The following is a 13,548-nucleotide window of genomic DNA, read 5'->3' as shown; positions in this document are numbered from 1 at the left end:
CATCCTAAGGGTTTTGTTAGCTCCTTGATAAATTGACTTAAAAAAAAAAAAAAAAAAAAAAAACTCAAACATACTTAACTGATGTGGCATGCACACAAAATCATAAATTTTTCCTTGTGTATCTCGAGGAAATTATGGTTTTGTGCGCATGTCACATTAGTTGAGTATTTTTGTTTTTTTGAGTCACAATTTGTTTTCTTGACATGTGACTTAACTTGCATTAAATTCACATTGGAAATAAGCATTTGAGGGTATTTTGATAAAAAAATATATATTTGAGGGTAGTTTTAGGGAACATATTAGCGAAACCCATATTTACATTTTCTTGACTAGCATAGTGAAAAAAGAGGCCTTACAAGTCTCGAGATGTGTAAATAAATCATCGATATTTATTATGAATATCGATGACTTATTTACGAATCTCAAAGTCTTTTTTGACAATGGATGAGACTTAGTAAGGACTTTTCCCCAAAAGAGGCCTTACAAGTCTCGAGATGTGTAAATAAATCATCGATATTTATTATGAATATCGATGACTTATTTACGAATCTCAAAGTCTTTTTTGACAATGGATGAGACTTAGTAAGGACTTTTCCCCTCACTATGCTAGATTCTATTTGTAATACATTTTAGTCTCTGAAGAAGTTGGGGAAGAGAGTGGCAATTAAACCCTGTAATCATGTAGTAATCATAGTCTTATTTTTATGGGAGGAGGGGGTCCTTTAAAAACCAAAGATAGAAGAAATGTTTGATATAATCATTAATCATTGAATTATTATTATTATCTTTTAATTTAAGATTAGGGACAATGTTAACCTCCACCTTATTAAATTTGTTAAATTGATCACACATGTTTTATGGCAATCATGTACATAAAATCAAACTTTTGAGATTTATCATAAAGATATGTATTATCCGGATACATATTGTTGAGTCACATATAATATCTTGCCACATGTTACTCCTTTGCTTTCTTAAAAAATAATTATTTTTCTTTAGATTTTATTTATTTAAATTAATTGATTTGCAATAAAGATTGTTACGTTACTAAACTCTTATAATATAAAATTAGAGAGATTCTATTATCACACCAACTTCTGCTAATGTCACCCCGATTCATATGTAAATCACAAAGAATGAGATAAATTACCTTTGCAGAACATGACAAAATTCCAAGTCTGGTACATTACTCATTTTTAATTCTCAAAATGTGTTTTTATCATTGAGATCGTTACTTTCTTATCAGTGAAATTGTTCAGAAAACATGTTTTGAGAATTAAAATGAACAGTATATTAGAATTGAAACTTTTGCAAAAATTGCAAATCTTCTCGAAAAAATCTCCAAAGAATTAGCACACATCTTGGGGTGGCATTAGAAGCTCTCTAAACTTATATAATCATGCACTCACATATATATCCACTAGAGTTAAATATTCAAATTACTTCCTTCCTTTAACGAGTGAAGCAAAGACTAGAATGAGAGAGAGATGAAACAATGACTGGACTCTGGACCCTTCCATAGTACTTCTGTACAGGCCGACAGTGTAAGACAGAAGGTTGATATCTCATCTGGTGGGCCCCCATGAAGAATATAGGAAGACAATGTCAGATTTGGGGACCGTCAGTCCTCTCTCTCTCTCTCTCTAATTTGAAAAAAAAAAGAAAAAAAACGGACCATCACAGTGTGCGAATGTGTGTCGCTGTGCCTGGAATCATGACTGTTTCTGAAATAGAAAACACGACAATGTCTTTCACAGAAATGGGAATTTTCTGCTACTCTGATGCTGTACGAACTTACACTTCCCATGCTGTCGTGGTATGCCTTGATATAATTGATTACGCTTTTTGCTAAAGTTGTCGGGTCCACCCAATTGTACTCGGATGGGTGATCATCTAATCACCGTTAACAGCACTTGGTTTGGTGCTTTGTTGGGATATGTGATCCTACTCCTACAGTGATCGGATGCTCATCTATGATTTAACCACGTGGCATGGTATATGTAAGTGAGGAATATATGTCTGGATCGTATACACCTAGAGGAGAATTGAAACCTACTCTCACACATTAAATCTTGGCCGATAGATCTCTCAATTAACATTGACAGACTATCCAATAATTGAGGATCAAGATTCCTCAAGATAAGGCTATCTTTCAATTAATTGAGAATTTTTTTTTTTTTTTTTTTTTTCATTTTGAGGTTTTTTCCAACCTAAAATAAGACCTTGTTTGAATTTTATCAAAATAAGGTTAATCTTATAAAAAAAGAAAGATAAGTAGAGTAAAAAGGTGAATATTATTGATTAATATTTACATTAGATAAATATTTTAAAGAAAAATAATATTCTGGGATAAATTTATTAATGAATTTGATATAATTTAATTTATAATGGAAGAAAATAAAATAATACTTCTTCTATCTTTCATAAATTTCCGGATAATTAAAACATGTGCAACAAAAAGATTCTGTAGTTTTGAGGAGCTTTTATCATATAGCTAGGGTTGTAGCTAGAACGGTTCAGTTTAGCTTGGTCAAACCTTAACCAAGTCCTAAAGAGGGGAATTGTACCTAAAGCCATCCCTCTACCTCTATTGACCCTAAGTTGGCTAAGCCCAAGCCCATACTTAACTAGTCCAGACTACGCTTAAGTTAATTTTTTGATTTTATAAGAATAAATTAACTAAAATTCAAAAATTGACTCCATACATAAGGGTGGCAATCTTAAACACGACACGAAATTAGTGGATTTAGGTCATAATAGTATCAATTTGTGTATGGTATACTTATTTATAAAATGGATTGGATTTGGGTTTGGTAAATTTTCATAATACTCTTACTTCAACACGACACGATTGTTAATGGCTTAGAAGTAGATTTTAATATTGAATTTCGATACAAAACCAAATTTGATGGAGTCTGATCCAATACTTATCAGACCAATCTCGAATCTGATCTGATCCTTATTGGATCAGTACCAAATCAACCCCAATCAAATTTGGACCTGATCCAGTGACAGCCCTAGGAGGGAGCCAGCAAGATAAATAGCCCACAATTATCAAATAGGATCTAGGATTATCCAAACCAAACCCAAATATTTGATCCAAATCCAAACTTATCATATAGGAATGGATACGGAGCAAAATTGTAAAATAAAATATTTGTTTTATCGATTTTTAGAGAAAGAAAAAGAAGCCACGGACACATATTTGGACATAAAATTCACTGTTTAAGTGTTCATCTTTCTTAAATGGTAAACCACACCGACCCCCAAAACCCTTTAAACACATCCCCAATGTCATCCCTAAACCAGGGACTCAAGAGAAAAAAGAAGTAACCCAACTCAGTCAACAACATTTTTTTTTTACTCCGTAAATTAAAATTGAAAGCTAGAAATCATTGGTGTTTGGTGATGAGTTGGTGTTGGTCAGAGAGACGTGGCCGCTTATTCCCCAGCAACACCTGACCCGAGTCTGACACCACAGTTTTCTTCTCAATTACAGCCTTCAATGCTCCTCCAAGATCATGACGACCAAAACCCAACTCCTCATCTCTTTGTATCACCAACACTATCTTCGTTCGTCCCCCAATTGTAGCCATCTCTGCCTTTAACACCGTCCCTCTTACTGACTTCACTGCTTCCCTCAAATCCCACATCAACTCCTCTCTATCCTCACAACTCAAAGACACTTTTATCTTCGAAGTCTCTCCTCTGTAACAATCTAACGTCACCTCGTCCTTCTCCCCTGGAAACAACGACCACCACTTCTCCTCCTCTTCCTCTATCTCCTCTTTATTACCACCAATATTGCTGCCTAGTTTTCCTGCCACGTCAGCTGCTACTCCCTTCAGTTCCTTCATGTGCTGTACCACCTCCGCTAGCAACGAAGCTTTATCTGTCTGCAAGTGCAAACAAACAAATCAACATAATGTATTTGCATAAATGCCCCCTCCCCCCCTAAAAGATCAAGAAAATAACAATCAACCCCCTTTATTAAAAAATAAATAAAAACTTACTTTGGTTGTGTTTGGAAGAAGAGTGCGAAGGGTGGAGAGATGACCGTTGATTCGCTCTCTGCGTCTTCTCTCTGCTTCCTTGTGACTCTTGCATGGTTTTGCAACCTCTGTTGTTGATCTTGATGAGCTGAAAGTCGCATGTACACCAATACCATCCATCATCGTCTCAGCTGAACCAAGTTCTTGAAGACATACGTCTCGACTCGAACAATTACTCCCCTCGAAACCACTGTAATAGCTTGGAAAAGGAAGCATTTTCTTTTGTTTTGTATCTAAAACAAAACAAAGAATATTAATATTATAATTGTGAAAATGATTCACACAAGTCAAAAAAGCTAATATGTACACTAAAGAAAACAAAGTGTAAGTCAGTAGTTCACATCTCGTGATCTTATTTTAGAAAAAATAAATAATTAAAATAAATTGCAAGTGTTCAAGACCAAACGAAGACCCTGATCAGAGAATCAAAAACCCATATCTTCTTGACCATTAATAAACAAGGAACGATGATGGGTTTAGGTTCGAATGTAATGGAGAGACCATGAAACATTTCCTATTAGTAAGTAGTAAATAATTTTCAAGCATAAAAAACGAACCTCGATTAGATTTCTTATCTTTGAAGTAAAGATCCAGAAAGCCAATATACAACTATTGTATTCTTCTCTAGCAAATCGAATTTCCAAAGACCCTTTTATTACGAAGAGAAGAAGATTCTTCGAGATCGAGGACGAGTAGCAGTGATGGAAACAAGATGGGATTTTTATTCTTACTGCGCAGGCAGGGTAAAAGTGAATTTCTTTCTTTTTTTTCTTTAAAAGGGTAAAGTAAAGTAAATAAAGTGGTAAGAAAGCGAAATGTGGCGCAATTAATTGAAGGAATGAAGGAGCATTACGGCGGTGTGGACGGCTTTTGTGTAGAATCAAGAAGAGGAAATTTCGATGATAAAATGATGACTTGTGGAATAGTTTTCACACTTGAAGGACTCCTAACCGTTCAATCCAACAATTTTGATTGGTGAATTGTGACCTTTATTAGACCAAGAACAAAGGGCCATCGAATGAAGTTATTTTTCAGATGGGTGCCCCATGGTTTTTGTTTCAATTATTTCCACCAAATTTGGACTGTATAGCTTAGGGGTTTTGTTAACATGTGCCCTAAGGGCACAATGTAAGATGCATTAAATACACCTCAGCACTTTCTTTTTCTAAAAAAATGTTTTTTTTTTTTTTTTTTCTGTTCCTCACACACCCTCAAATGGTTATTTCCAAGGTGTAGCGAATGCATCTTAACGTATGCCCTACACAAACAAATGAACAATGCATATAGTTAGTCACCTTGAATTGAAACTCGACCAAGTTAACTCATCTCTGCGGAATTTCAAGGTACCTTTGTGCATCTTGTGAGCTTTCAAGTTGTACTATTACTTGAGTTCCTGTTGCTTATTATTCTTTCATGGATATTTCTTAGACAAAGATAAAATGTCTTCCAATAAATAACCATCATGTATAAGAAAATAAAAAATTAGGATACCCATCTTGCTATCTGACAAGTAGACAAATTTCTTTGTGATGAAGGAATTTGGCTCGTTTTATCATTGAGATGCAAGTTCATACTTGAGTAAGGAGCGAATAATGACGGCGATTTCATACCCTTGAGATACAAGGAAAAAAAAATCTATGGTTCTCTGCACACTGCCACATCAGCACAGTGTTGAGAGCAGTGTCAAAGGAAGTCAGTTCCGCATTTTCCTTAATACAAATCAATTGTTTGTGAACAGGAAATCTCTACTTGAAAGAAAGAAAGGATTAATAAAAAAAATTCCGTGAAAAACGTGGGAAACCAATCATACAGAGCCGCTTCAAACACAAGGTTGGCCCAGTTGAAGACAATTGATTTATCTTTATCAAGAAAGGGAATCCATAAACAGTCTGATAGCACAGTCCAATTGGTGGGAATTATACCATGGCCTATCCAAGAAGTTGGCCCACCAATTGGTATGTCCGCATCTACGAACAAATATGTAATAAATAATTGAATAACGAAATGCCTAAAATGAAAACAAATATACATATTTTTACAATATTTACATGTCAGGCCAGTTGAAAACTGTGTGCGTTCTACAAAAACATGACAAGCAATACTCAATCTCCAGGCCACATTATAACCCAATTACGCACTCAACTTGAGACGGTCTCATACCTGAGTGATTTGAAGGATAACATGGTTGCCCGTCCTGATGAAAGGAAAAAACTTGAGCACCTCCGAGTCCATAAATGAGGAAAACTAAGAAGTATCGGTGAGGGATAGGATCACTTAAACCATACTTTTAGTGCTTGTTGAACACAATTTGTCTGCTGCAGTTAGACTTGATTGCATTCTCCAAGCTTTCAACCCGATCATAATCCACTCTGAAACTAATGGCAGTGACACCTTCTTTACCCGTGTCATAATCCTGCTTGATGTCCTCAACTTGAAAAGACTGTAGCTGTTAACCATAGTTTAGTGCAGAAGTAAGTGGATGGAATGCAATGAGAATATAAAAGTTTGGTCAAAACTTGTCATAATAAGAGGATATGTCTATTGATGCAAGTGGAGGCCATGACTTATTTCGTAAGGTTTATCTTTAATTTTCATGTAGTATGTTGGGTACTAAAGGGTAGTTTAGTAATTTTACTTTCCTTGGTTAAATCCCTACAAAAGGATGGGTTGGAGAGAATAAAAAAAACTTTGGTTATTATGTTATCATGGTAAAGAACATTTCTTGCTAGAGAGAGTCCGGGCTTGTATACCCCTTATTATTTTTCTCTCTAATCCTCCTTATTCTCTTTCTCTTTCTATTTGTGTGTACTTCTCAGATTTTACCGTTTGCGTCATATATCAGAGACATTAATAGTAAAATATCATACTCTCTTTAACATACTACTCTAAATGGATCAGAATCCAAGCTAAATGTGATTTCCCAGCCTTCCTAACGTAAACCTTTAGTCATACTAAGCTCCTTTGCTTTACAAACCAGAAAAATAAGGCCCTCAACTACAATAATGAAGAGAAGATGACAAAGAAGATCTCCTTTCCTCAGATCCCTGTACTATTAAAGAAACCCTCCCATGCGCTGTCCACAAGAATGGAAAATGAAGCGTCCATAGGCAAGTCATACCCATTTACCTCCATACTACCCAAAAACCATCCATTCCATTCGATAAATTCAAAAATTACATTCCATGTAGTCGTGGAACTTTTCACATTATAACTTTGTGTCATTACCAAGCTTTTGAATTGATACATTTGCCAGCTCTCGAAAGCCTGTCCAAGATTTGACTTCCTTTGATGAAAGCATGTTGATAAGCCCTTACAATATCATTCACCACTTCTTTCAACCCAATTTGGTCCTGTATATCATCTATACCTCTTTCATGGAATTCTTCGAAGCCTTCATGAGATATTTTTTTATGATGTTCTAACATGCCTAAGGAATGCCAAAGAGAAACCATCTAGGTGCCGGATTTTTTATTTTATTTTTTAATATAAGAATAGATTTTATTGAAAAAGAAAGAAATTGGGATACAAAGAAAATAAGCGAGCAAGAGGACTCACCAAAGAAATAAAAAACAAGAACACTATCCAACATCATTTACAATGCAATCCCATTTGTAAACAAAATCATCAAAAGCTAACCTGTTCAATTCAAAGATAAATTGGAACAATTGAAGCTTTAATATAAAGGAGAATGTCATGAAAATCCATTTTCTTGCCTTCAAAGATTCTCTTATTATCCCTCCTTCCAAAGGTCTTGCAAAGGAAAGAAGCATACATATTAGCCTTCCCCTAGGAGAAAATATCGTTACCAAACTGGAAAAGAGCTCTAGAAGAGTAACCCAGCTTATACAGAATTGAACAAAAAGGGATCCCCAAACATCTATAATTTAGGTCACTACGAAGAAGATGGTGACATGTTCACCTTTAGCTCTGCACATAGGACAAAAATCTACAATAATTCTCATACGGTTGATTAAGTGATCGGCCGTTAGGATTTTATCTCAGAAGCATGTTAGGATTAGTGATTGTGTATCATTTCCATATGGTACGAGTCTCTGTTAGGTTGTTTTTAATAACAAATTCTGTTGTAACCATTGGTTCCAGAACCTTCTATCCTTCATATATAATGAAAGAGATACCTCTCAGCTGTTTAGAGAGAGGGAATCATTTTTCTCTCAAATGTCTTCTTCCTTATGGTATCAGAGCCCTAGACCAATGTCCTTCTTGCCTCACCTCCATTAATGGTGGTGAGCTTCCTTCAATCCAACAGCAGGGAGCATGGTCCCTAGCTCCACCCCTACCAAATCGCAACATCATCGGCTGTAGGTGGATATACAAAATAAAAACATGCGGCAGATGGCTCGATTGCTCGCTACAAGGCGAGACTTGTCGCCAAAGGTTATGCTCAGGAGGCTGGTCTTGACTTTCAAGAGACCTTTAGCCCAGTTGTTAAACAAAGTATTGTTTGTATCATCGTCTCTTTGCCTTTGCATCATGGCTGGACCATCTCTCAACTTGATGTGAGCAATGCTTTTTTACATGGTTCCATTCATGAAGATCTATTCATGTCTCAACCTCTTGGTTTTATCGATGTTCAATTTCCAAACTATGTGTGCAAGCTCCACAAGGCTTTATATGGCCTCAAGCAAGCTCCACGGGCTTGGTATGGAATTTTTTCTACATTTCTTCTTGATCGAGGATTCACCACTAGTAAAGCAGATTCATCGTTGTTCGTCCGACGCACTGCACATAGCACTACCATACAATTAGTTTATGTTGATGATATACTTCTCACTGGTAGTGATCTGAGTGTGTTGACTAATCTGCAACGCGGTCTTCACTCAAGCTTTAATATGCGATCTTTGGGTGAGCTCAATTATTTCCTTGGCATTGAAGGCAAGAAAAGTGGTCGAGGTCTCTTTCTTTCTAATGCTAAGCATGCTCGTGATCTATTGTCTCGTGCTGGAACGAGTGACTGCAAACCATATGCGACTCCTATTCGTTCCAAATCAAGCATTGTCTTGGATTCAGAACCTCCATTTTTGGATCCTACACATTATCAAAGTGTTGTAGCCTTGTAGGTGCACTTCAATATCTAACTATTATGCGTCCGGACATTGCCTTTGCTGTTAACTCTGTTTGTCAAATTATGCAAACTCCTCTAGACTCGCATTTCCAGGCAGTCAAGCGAATCCTCCGTTACATTCAAGGAACTCTTGATTATGGTCTGCATTTCAAACCTGGCCCACTTACTCTCACTGTTTACTCAGATGCAGAGTGGGCTGGGGATGCCACTGATTGACAATGTACAAGTGGTTACTGTGTTTTCTTGTGAGACAATCCTATTATTTGGAGCGCTAAAAAGCAGCCTACCGTGGCTTGGTTGTCAACCGAATCAGAATATCGTTCTCTAGCTTTCAGGGCAACCGAACTTGCATGGCTTCATACTTTGTTTCAAGATCTGCATATAACACTTCCGTGGACACCCATCATTTGGTGTGATAACACCTCTGCGATTACATTGGCGTCTAATCCTGTTTTTCATGCCTGAACCAAACACATTGAAGTGCATTACAACTTCATTCACGAGAAAGTTGTTAACAAGGAGATTGACGTTCGACACATTTCAACCTTGGATCAGCTAGTGGACATATTCACTAAGTCACTCCCCTCTAACAGGTTTCGGCCATTGCACACCAAGCTCATGGTGGATTCTCCCCCATCAGCTTGAGGGGGCATGTAAGGATTAGTGATTATGTATCTGCCTCATATGGTATGAGTCTCTGTTAGGTTGTTTTTAATAACAAATTCTGTTGTAACCATACCAACAAAAACACTTTGAACGGATTTTAAACTCCCAAGCAAATGCTGCAGAAAAATCTAGTCCAAGGATAAAACTCAAATGATGGTCAGATTTAGGGATAAGGCTCCAGGACACCTGAAGTACTAATGACTTCCTACACCTCTCTCTTCAATCTTTTTCTTTTAACCACCTTGATTTGCATTCTCCAATAAGGAAGATCAAACCCATCTAGAGCTGGTTTGTGGAAGTTCTTTGGTGAATAGAGCTTTGCATATTAGTGGATAATCTCCTTATCAATCGTGGCATCTTCATCCATCATCTTAACCCCAACTTTAAGTGCACTTATACAATTCCGACTTATTGTATATGCAAACAAATGGAAAAACTTAAAAAGTTTAATATCCCACCTTAAGTCATTGAATATCTAATTGAGTGCTGATTTTGTAGCTCGACTTAACAGCGAAATTCAACGACGTAGAGTGCACATTCTTAGCAGATGATACTTGGCATACTAATCCACGTCATCATCGTTTAGAATCTCTGAGATTGAGTCTAAGAGATTTTTTTGTGTTAAATTTGTTTTCTTTAATATTTGTTTGGAATATAGGATATGGAAGAGTTATCGTTGAACAATGATAAAAAGAAAGAACTTGTACTAATTGAGTTGAAAGAAAGTCCACACAATTTGGGTGAAGATGACATAAAGCCGCAAGAGGGAATATGTTCAATTCAATGGAGGGCACTTACAATTTTTATAAAAACTATGTTATAAATATAGGATTTGAAATTAAATATAGAAGCACGTGGCGTGATGAAGACAACAAAGAAGTGATAAGATGCACAATGTCTTGCGTTGGGGAGGGTAAACGAATTCCCCAAAGCCTTTCTTAAATGCAACACACGTTTTATTGAGAATAGGATGCATAGCTAAGATTAATGCAAAAGAGATTGATCCATAATGGAGCAAACAATGTTCAATTACGTCTACAACTTTTATAAAGAAATACAATCCAATGCAATCATCACAATATTTGTCTTTCTTCATGGGGTTTTAAACACGAGTTTAAAGATAATCACACAGGAAGGATTGTAGCAGAAACTATAAGAGTCCAAATTTCACAGCCAAATCTCATGATAGTTATTACCTAGCGATTCTAAAATTGACATCTCTAGAAAATCATAGCCAGAAAACCAAATTATTGTATGATATATCAAATATAGATAAGTCTCAAAGTGAAAGCTACAAAAAATATTCTCTTAAGATGATTGACCAATCTCACCTGATGATAAACAACTCCTAATAGATCATATGAGACCTCCAGATCAATTAGAACCTGAAGTAAAGAATAACATTTAAATGACTTAGTGAATATTTGGGAACACAACAACTATAATCACAATCTCCAACAATCCTACATTCGTCGTCATTCACAATGCCTTATTCTATAAAGCATATCCATAATTAATGTGAAAAATTAGTAATTTATGCGACATTGCAATTAGTTCATTACTTTGGATTTCACAAGGCAAGTTGATGCATTTTTCATGCATTCCGAGGCAACTCCTCCATATGCCCTGACTAATCCTCCAGTACCCAATTTTATACCTCCAAAGTATCTGAAGAAATTAAGGCAAGCAGATGATCTACCTTTAATTAATAATTTTTAATAATAATTTATAATTTAGATGCCAAAAGCTTATTAAAAAAAACAAAAATAAAAGAAACCTGATCACAACCACCATCACCCTATCGACACCAGATGAACCAATTGCAGAATATATCGGTTTGCCCGCTGTACCTGACGGTTCACCATCATCATTGCACCGGTATTGATCTCCCAACTACGAGTAATTTAAAAGAAAAAAACAGTAAGCAAGAATTTGTTGGTGGAATCAATTAAAAGAAATTTAATAAACTAATCCCCAAATGTACCTTATAAGCCCAACAATTGTGAGTGGCACGCGGATCTCTGACCTAATTTTTTCAAAAAAAAAAAAAAAAAAAAAAAAAAAAAGAAAAAGAAAATATACCTAAATCATGATTTCTGATCAAGAGAACAAACAATGGGTTTTCTGTAATTCAAATATTTCCAACAACAAAGCTTAAAATCCTAAACCCTAATTGAGAGATTCAAGAAGAAATGAAATCAAAGAAGAGTGGAGTCTCACTTCGGAGAGAAAGGAATTTGCAGATTGTCCGTCGGATATGGGTCCGGCAATGGCGATGAATTTGCTCCGCTTGATTTCTCGTTCGAAGGTGACTCTCTCTTTGATCGTGGTGTAGGAAGATGAATCTGGAACGTTGGTGGTGACCATGGTTTTCTTCGTTCCAGCGATTACGAAGAGAGATGCAGGGATACGTGGACTCAGTTTGAGGTGAGTTGTTATGCTCACCGTCATTTGGGTGTGCAAAGCTCTCAGTCAAAGGACCTAACTCAGAGTCACTCACAAGTAATCTAATTGTGGAGAGGAGGTGAAGTTTTAATTTGAGATATTTGAGCTGAAGTTTTATATGGTTTATTTGGGTATTATCTTCTTGGCCCATTGTTCTTGACCCACTACTTTTCCCTCTCCAAGAAGCCATTCGATGAAGTTCACAGATCATCAATTGGTTTGGATGGTTATATTTGGATTTTGGATAGTTAGAAATATGGTTTTAAAACTCGTTTCGACATCTCGTCTCATCCCATCCATGAACGAGACCGAGTCATCTCATTCAACCATGAGAAAAATGAAGAATGATTTCAAATCTGGTCCGATATGCTTGACTTGTCTATTTGTCCCGTTAGTGGACAATATCAAGATGTATTGGTCAAGTCATCTTGGTCTGGGGAGAGATTTAAAATCATGGTTAAAATCTGATTATTGAAATTGATTTTTCAAATTCAACACTCGTGTCAGTTGGGGGTGTCAACAGGTCGGTTCCTATGATACTTATAACCATACCCATTATGTTTATTTTGGATTTCGATTCTTGTTGAAACACTTATAAGGTGTAATTTATCCTAAAAATTCATCCAACTCCAGTTGAATTTTAATTTATTCTACAAGAAGAACAAAGAAAGTGAAATTGGTCTCACAGACAAATCAGTTGGAATTGGAACACTAATGGCATGGTTATCAATTGGTTCAAATGCTTCACAATCTAGTAAATTATCTTGGATTACTTGGTAATAACTTTCCTACATTACAATAGGTAAGAGATTTATATTTTTTGAGGGGCATTTGTTTCTTTAAAAAAATAATGTATATGTCAAGGAGAATAAAGAACAAAGTTAATGAAAATGGATATAGAAATAATATTGTGAAATTCAAGAGAGAATATGTAAATGACATCATATTTGGGCTCTGTCCACTCAAATACTTTCCTTTATTATTTCTTAAAACCAATGGTTTCTCTAGCAATTATTTCTAGATTCAGTTGCACTAAATCTAGAAATAATTTCCTTTTATTTTTAAAACTATCTTGTTTTTTATCATCCTAATGTAGTCCTATTGGATATTTCTTCCACAAAATGGAAAATTGCATTTTTAAACTCTTTTTTCTATTAAAAAAAAAATGTAAAATAAATAAAAGAATGATAAATGGGAAATAAAATTAAGATTAGAGCGAAAAACATTTTATTTTATTTTTCATATTAGGGAGAAAAGTTAATACTTGACCATAAGTCTGACCCAACATTCAGAAAACAAAGG

The 13,548-nt window shown here is 35.6% G+C and overlaps 2 protein-coding genes across 5 annotated transcripts; both read right to left on the bottom strand.

Annotated features, from left to right (window-relative positions):
- Positions 1 to 3,204: 3,204 nt before the first annotated feature.
- LOC147409127 (transcription factor bHLH30-like) lies at positions 3,205 to 6,339 on the bottom strand. The gene is made up of 3 exons (XM_086425731.1): positions 6,213 to 6,339; positions 4,014 to 4,285; positions 3,205 to 3,896 (listed from the first exon to the last, which is right to left on the bottom strand). Exons 2-3 carry the CDS (start codon positions 4,266 to 4,268, stop codon positions 3,393 to 3,395), a joined length of 759 nt encoding a protein of 252 aa, XP_086281857.1. The 5' UTR covers positions 4,269 to 4,285; positions 6,213 to 6,339; the 3' UTR covers positions 3,205 to 3,392.
- On the bottom strand, positions 6,058 to 12,481 carry LOC147409126 (ribosomal protein S5 domain protein). 4 transcript variants are annotated; one of them, XM_086425705.1, is made up of 7 exons: positions 12,022 to 12,463; positions 11,786 to 11,827; positions 11,579 to 11,694; positions 11,364 to 11,469; positions 11,133 to 11,186; positions 6,338 to 6,498; positions 6,058 to 6,246 (listed from the first exon to the last, which is right to left on the bottom strand). In XM_086425705.1, the coding sequence occupies exons 1-6, from the start codon at positions 12,250 to 12,252 to the stop codon at positions 6,340 to 6,342; spliced, it is 708 nt and encodes a 235-aa protein (XP_086281831.1). In that variant the 5' UTR covers positions 12,253 to 12,463; the 3' UTR covers positions 6,058 to 6,246; positions 6,338 to 6,339. The 4 variants fall into 4 exon arrangements, with proteins under 4 accessions (XP_086281831.1, XP_086281840.1, XP_086281824.1 ...); XM_086425714.1 differs by having other exon boundaries at positions 6,058 to 6,492; positions 12,022 to 12,481; XM_086425698.1 differs by having other exon boundaries at positions 6,058 to 6,498; positions 12,022 to 12,460.
- Positions 12,482 to 13,548: the final 1,067 nt, after the last annotated feature.

The sequence above is a fragment of the Akebia trifoliata genome, chromosome 2 (genome assembly GCF_017979445.1).
Source record: "Akebia trifoliata isolate Shusen 1 chromosome 2, ASM1797944v1, whole genome shotgun sequence".
Lineage (NCBI taxonomy): Eukaryota > Viridiplantae > Streptophyta > Magnoliopsida > Ranunculales > Lardizabalaceae > Akebia > Akebia trifoliata.
The sequence above is the reverse complement of the archived record's forward strand: the minus strand, read 5'-3'. Positions and strand labels throughout refer to the sequence as shown.

Coding starts and splice junctions, on each gene's coding strand:
- LOC147409126 (XM_086425705.1), bottom strand. CDS start 12,252: ATGACGGTGAGCATAACAACTCACCTCAAACTGAGTCCACGTATCCCT. Junction 11,695..11,785: donor ACAATTGTTGGGCTTATAAG/GTACATTTGGGG, acceptor AATTACTCGTAG/TTGGGAGATCAATACCGGTG. Junction 11,187..11,363: donor CTTGCCTTGTGAAATCCAAA/GTAATGAACTAA, acceptor TCTTTACTTCAG/GTTCTAATTGATCTGGAGGT.
- LOC147409127 (XM_086425731.1), bottom strand. CDS start 4,268: ATGCTTCCTTTTCCAAGCTATTACAGTGGTTTCGAGGGGAGTAATTGT. Junction 3,897..4,013: donor TTCTTCCAAACACAACCAAA/GTAAGTTTTTAT, acceptor TTGCACTTGCAG/ACAGATAAAGCTTCGTTGCT.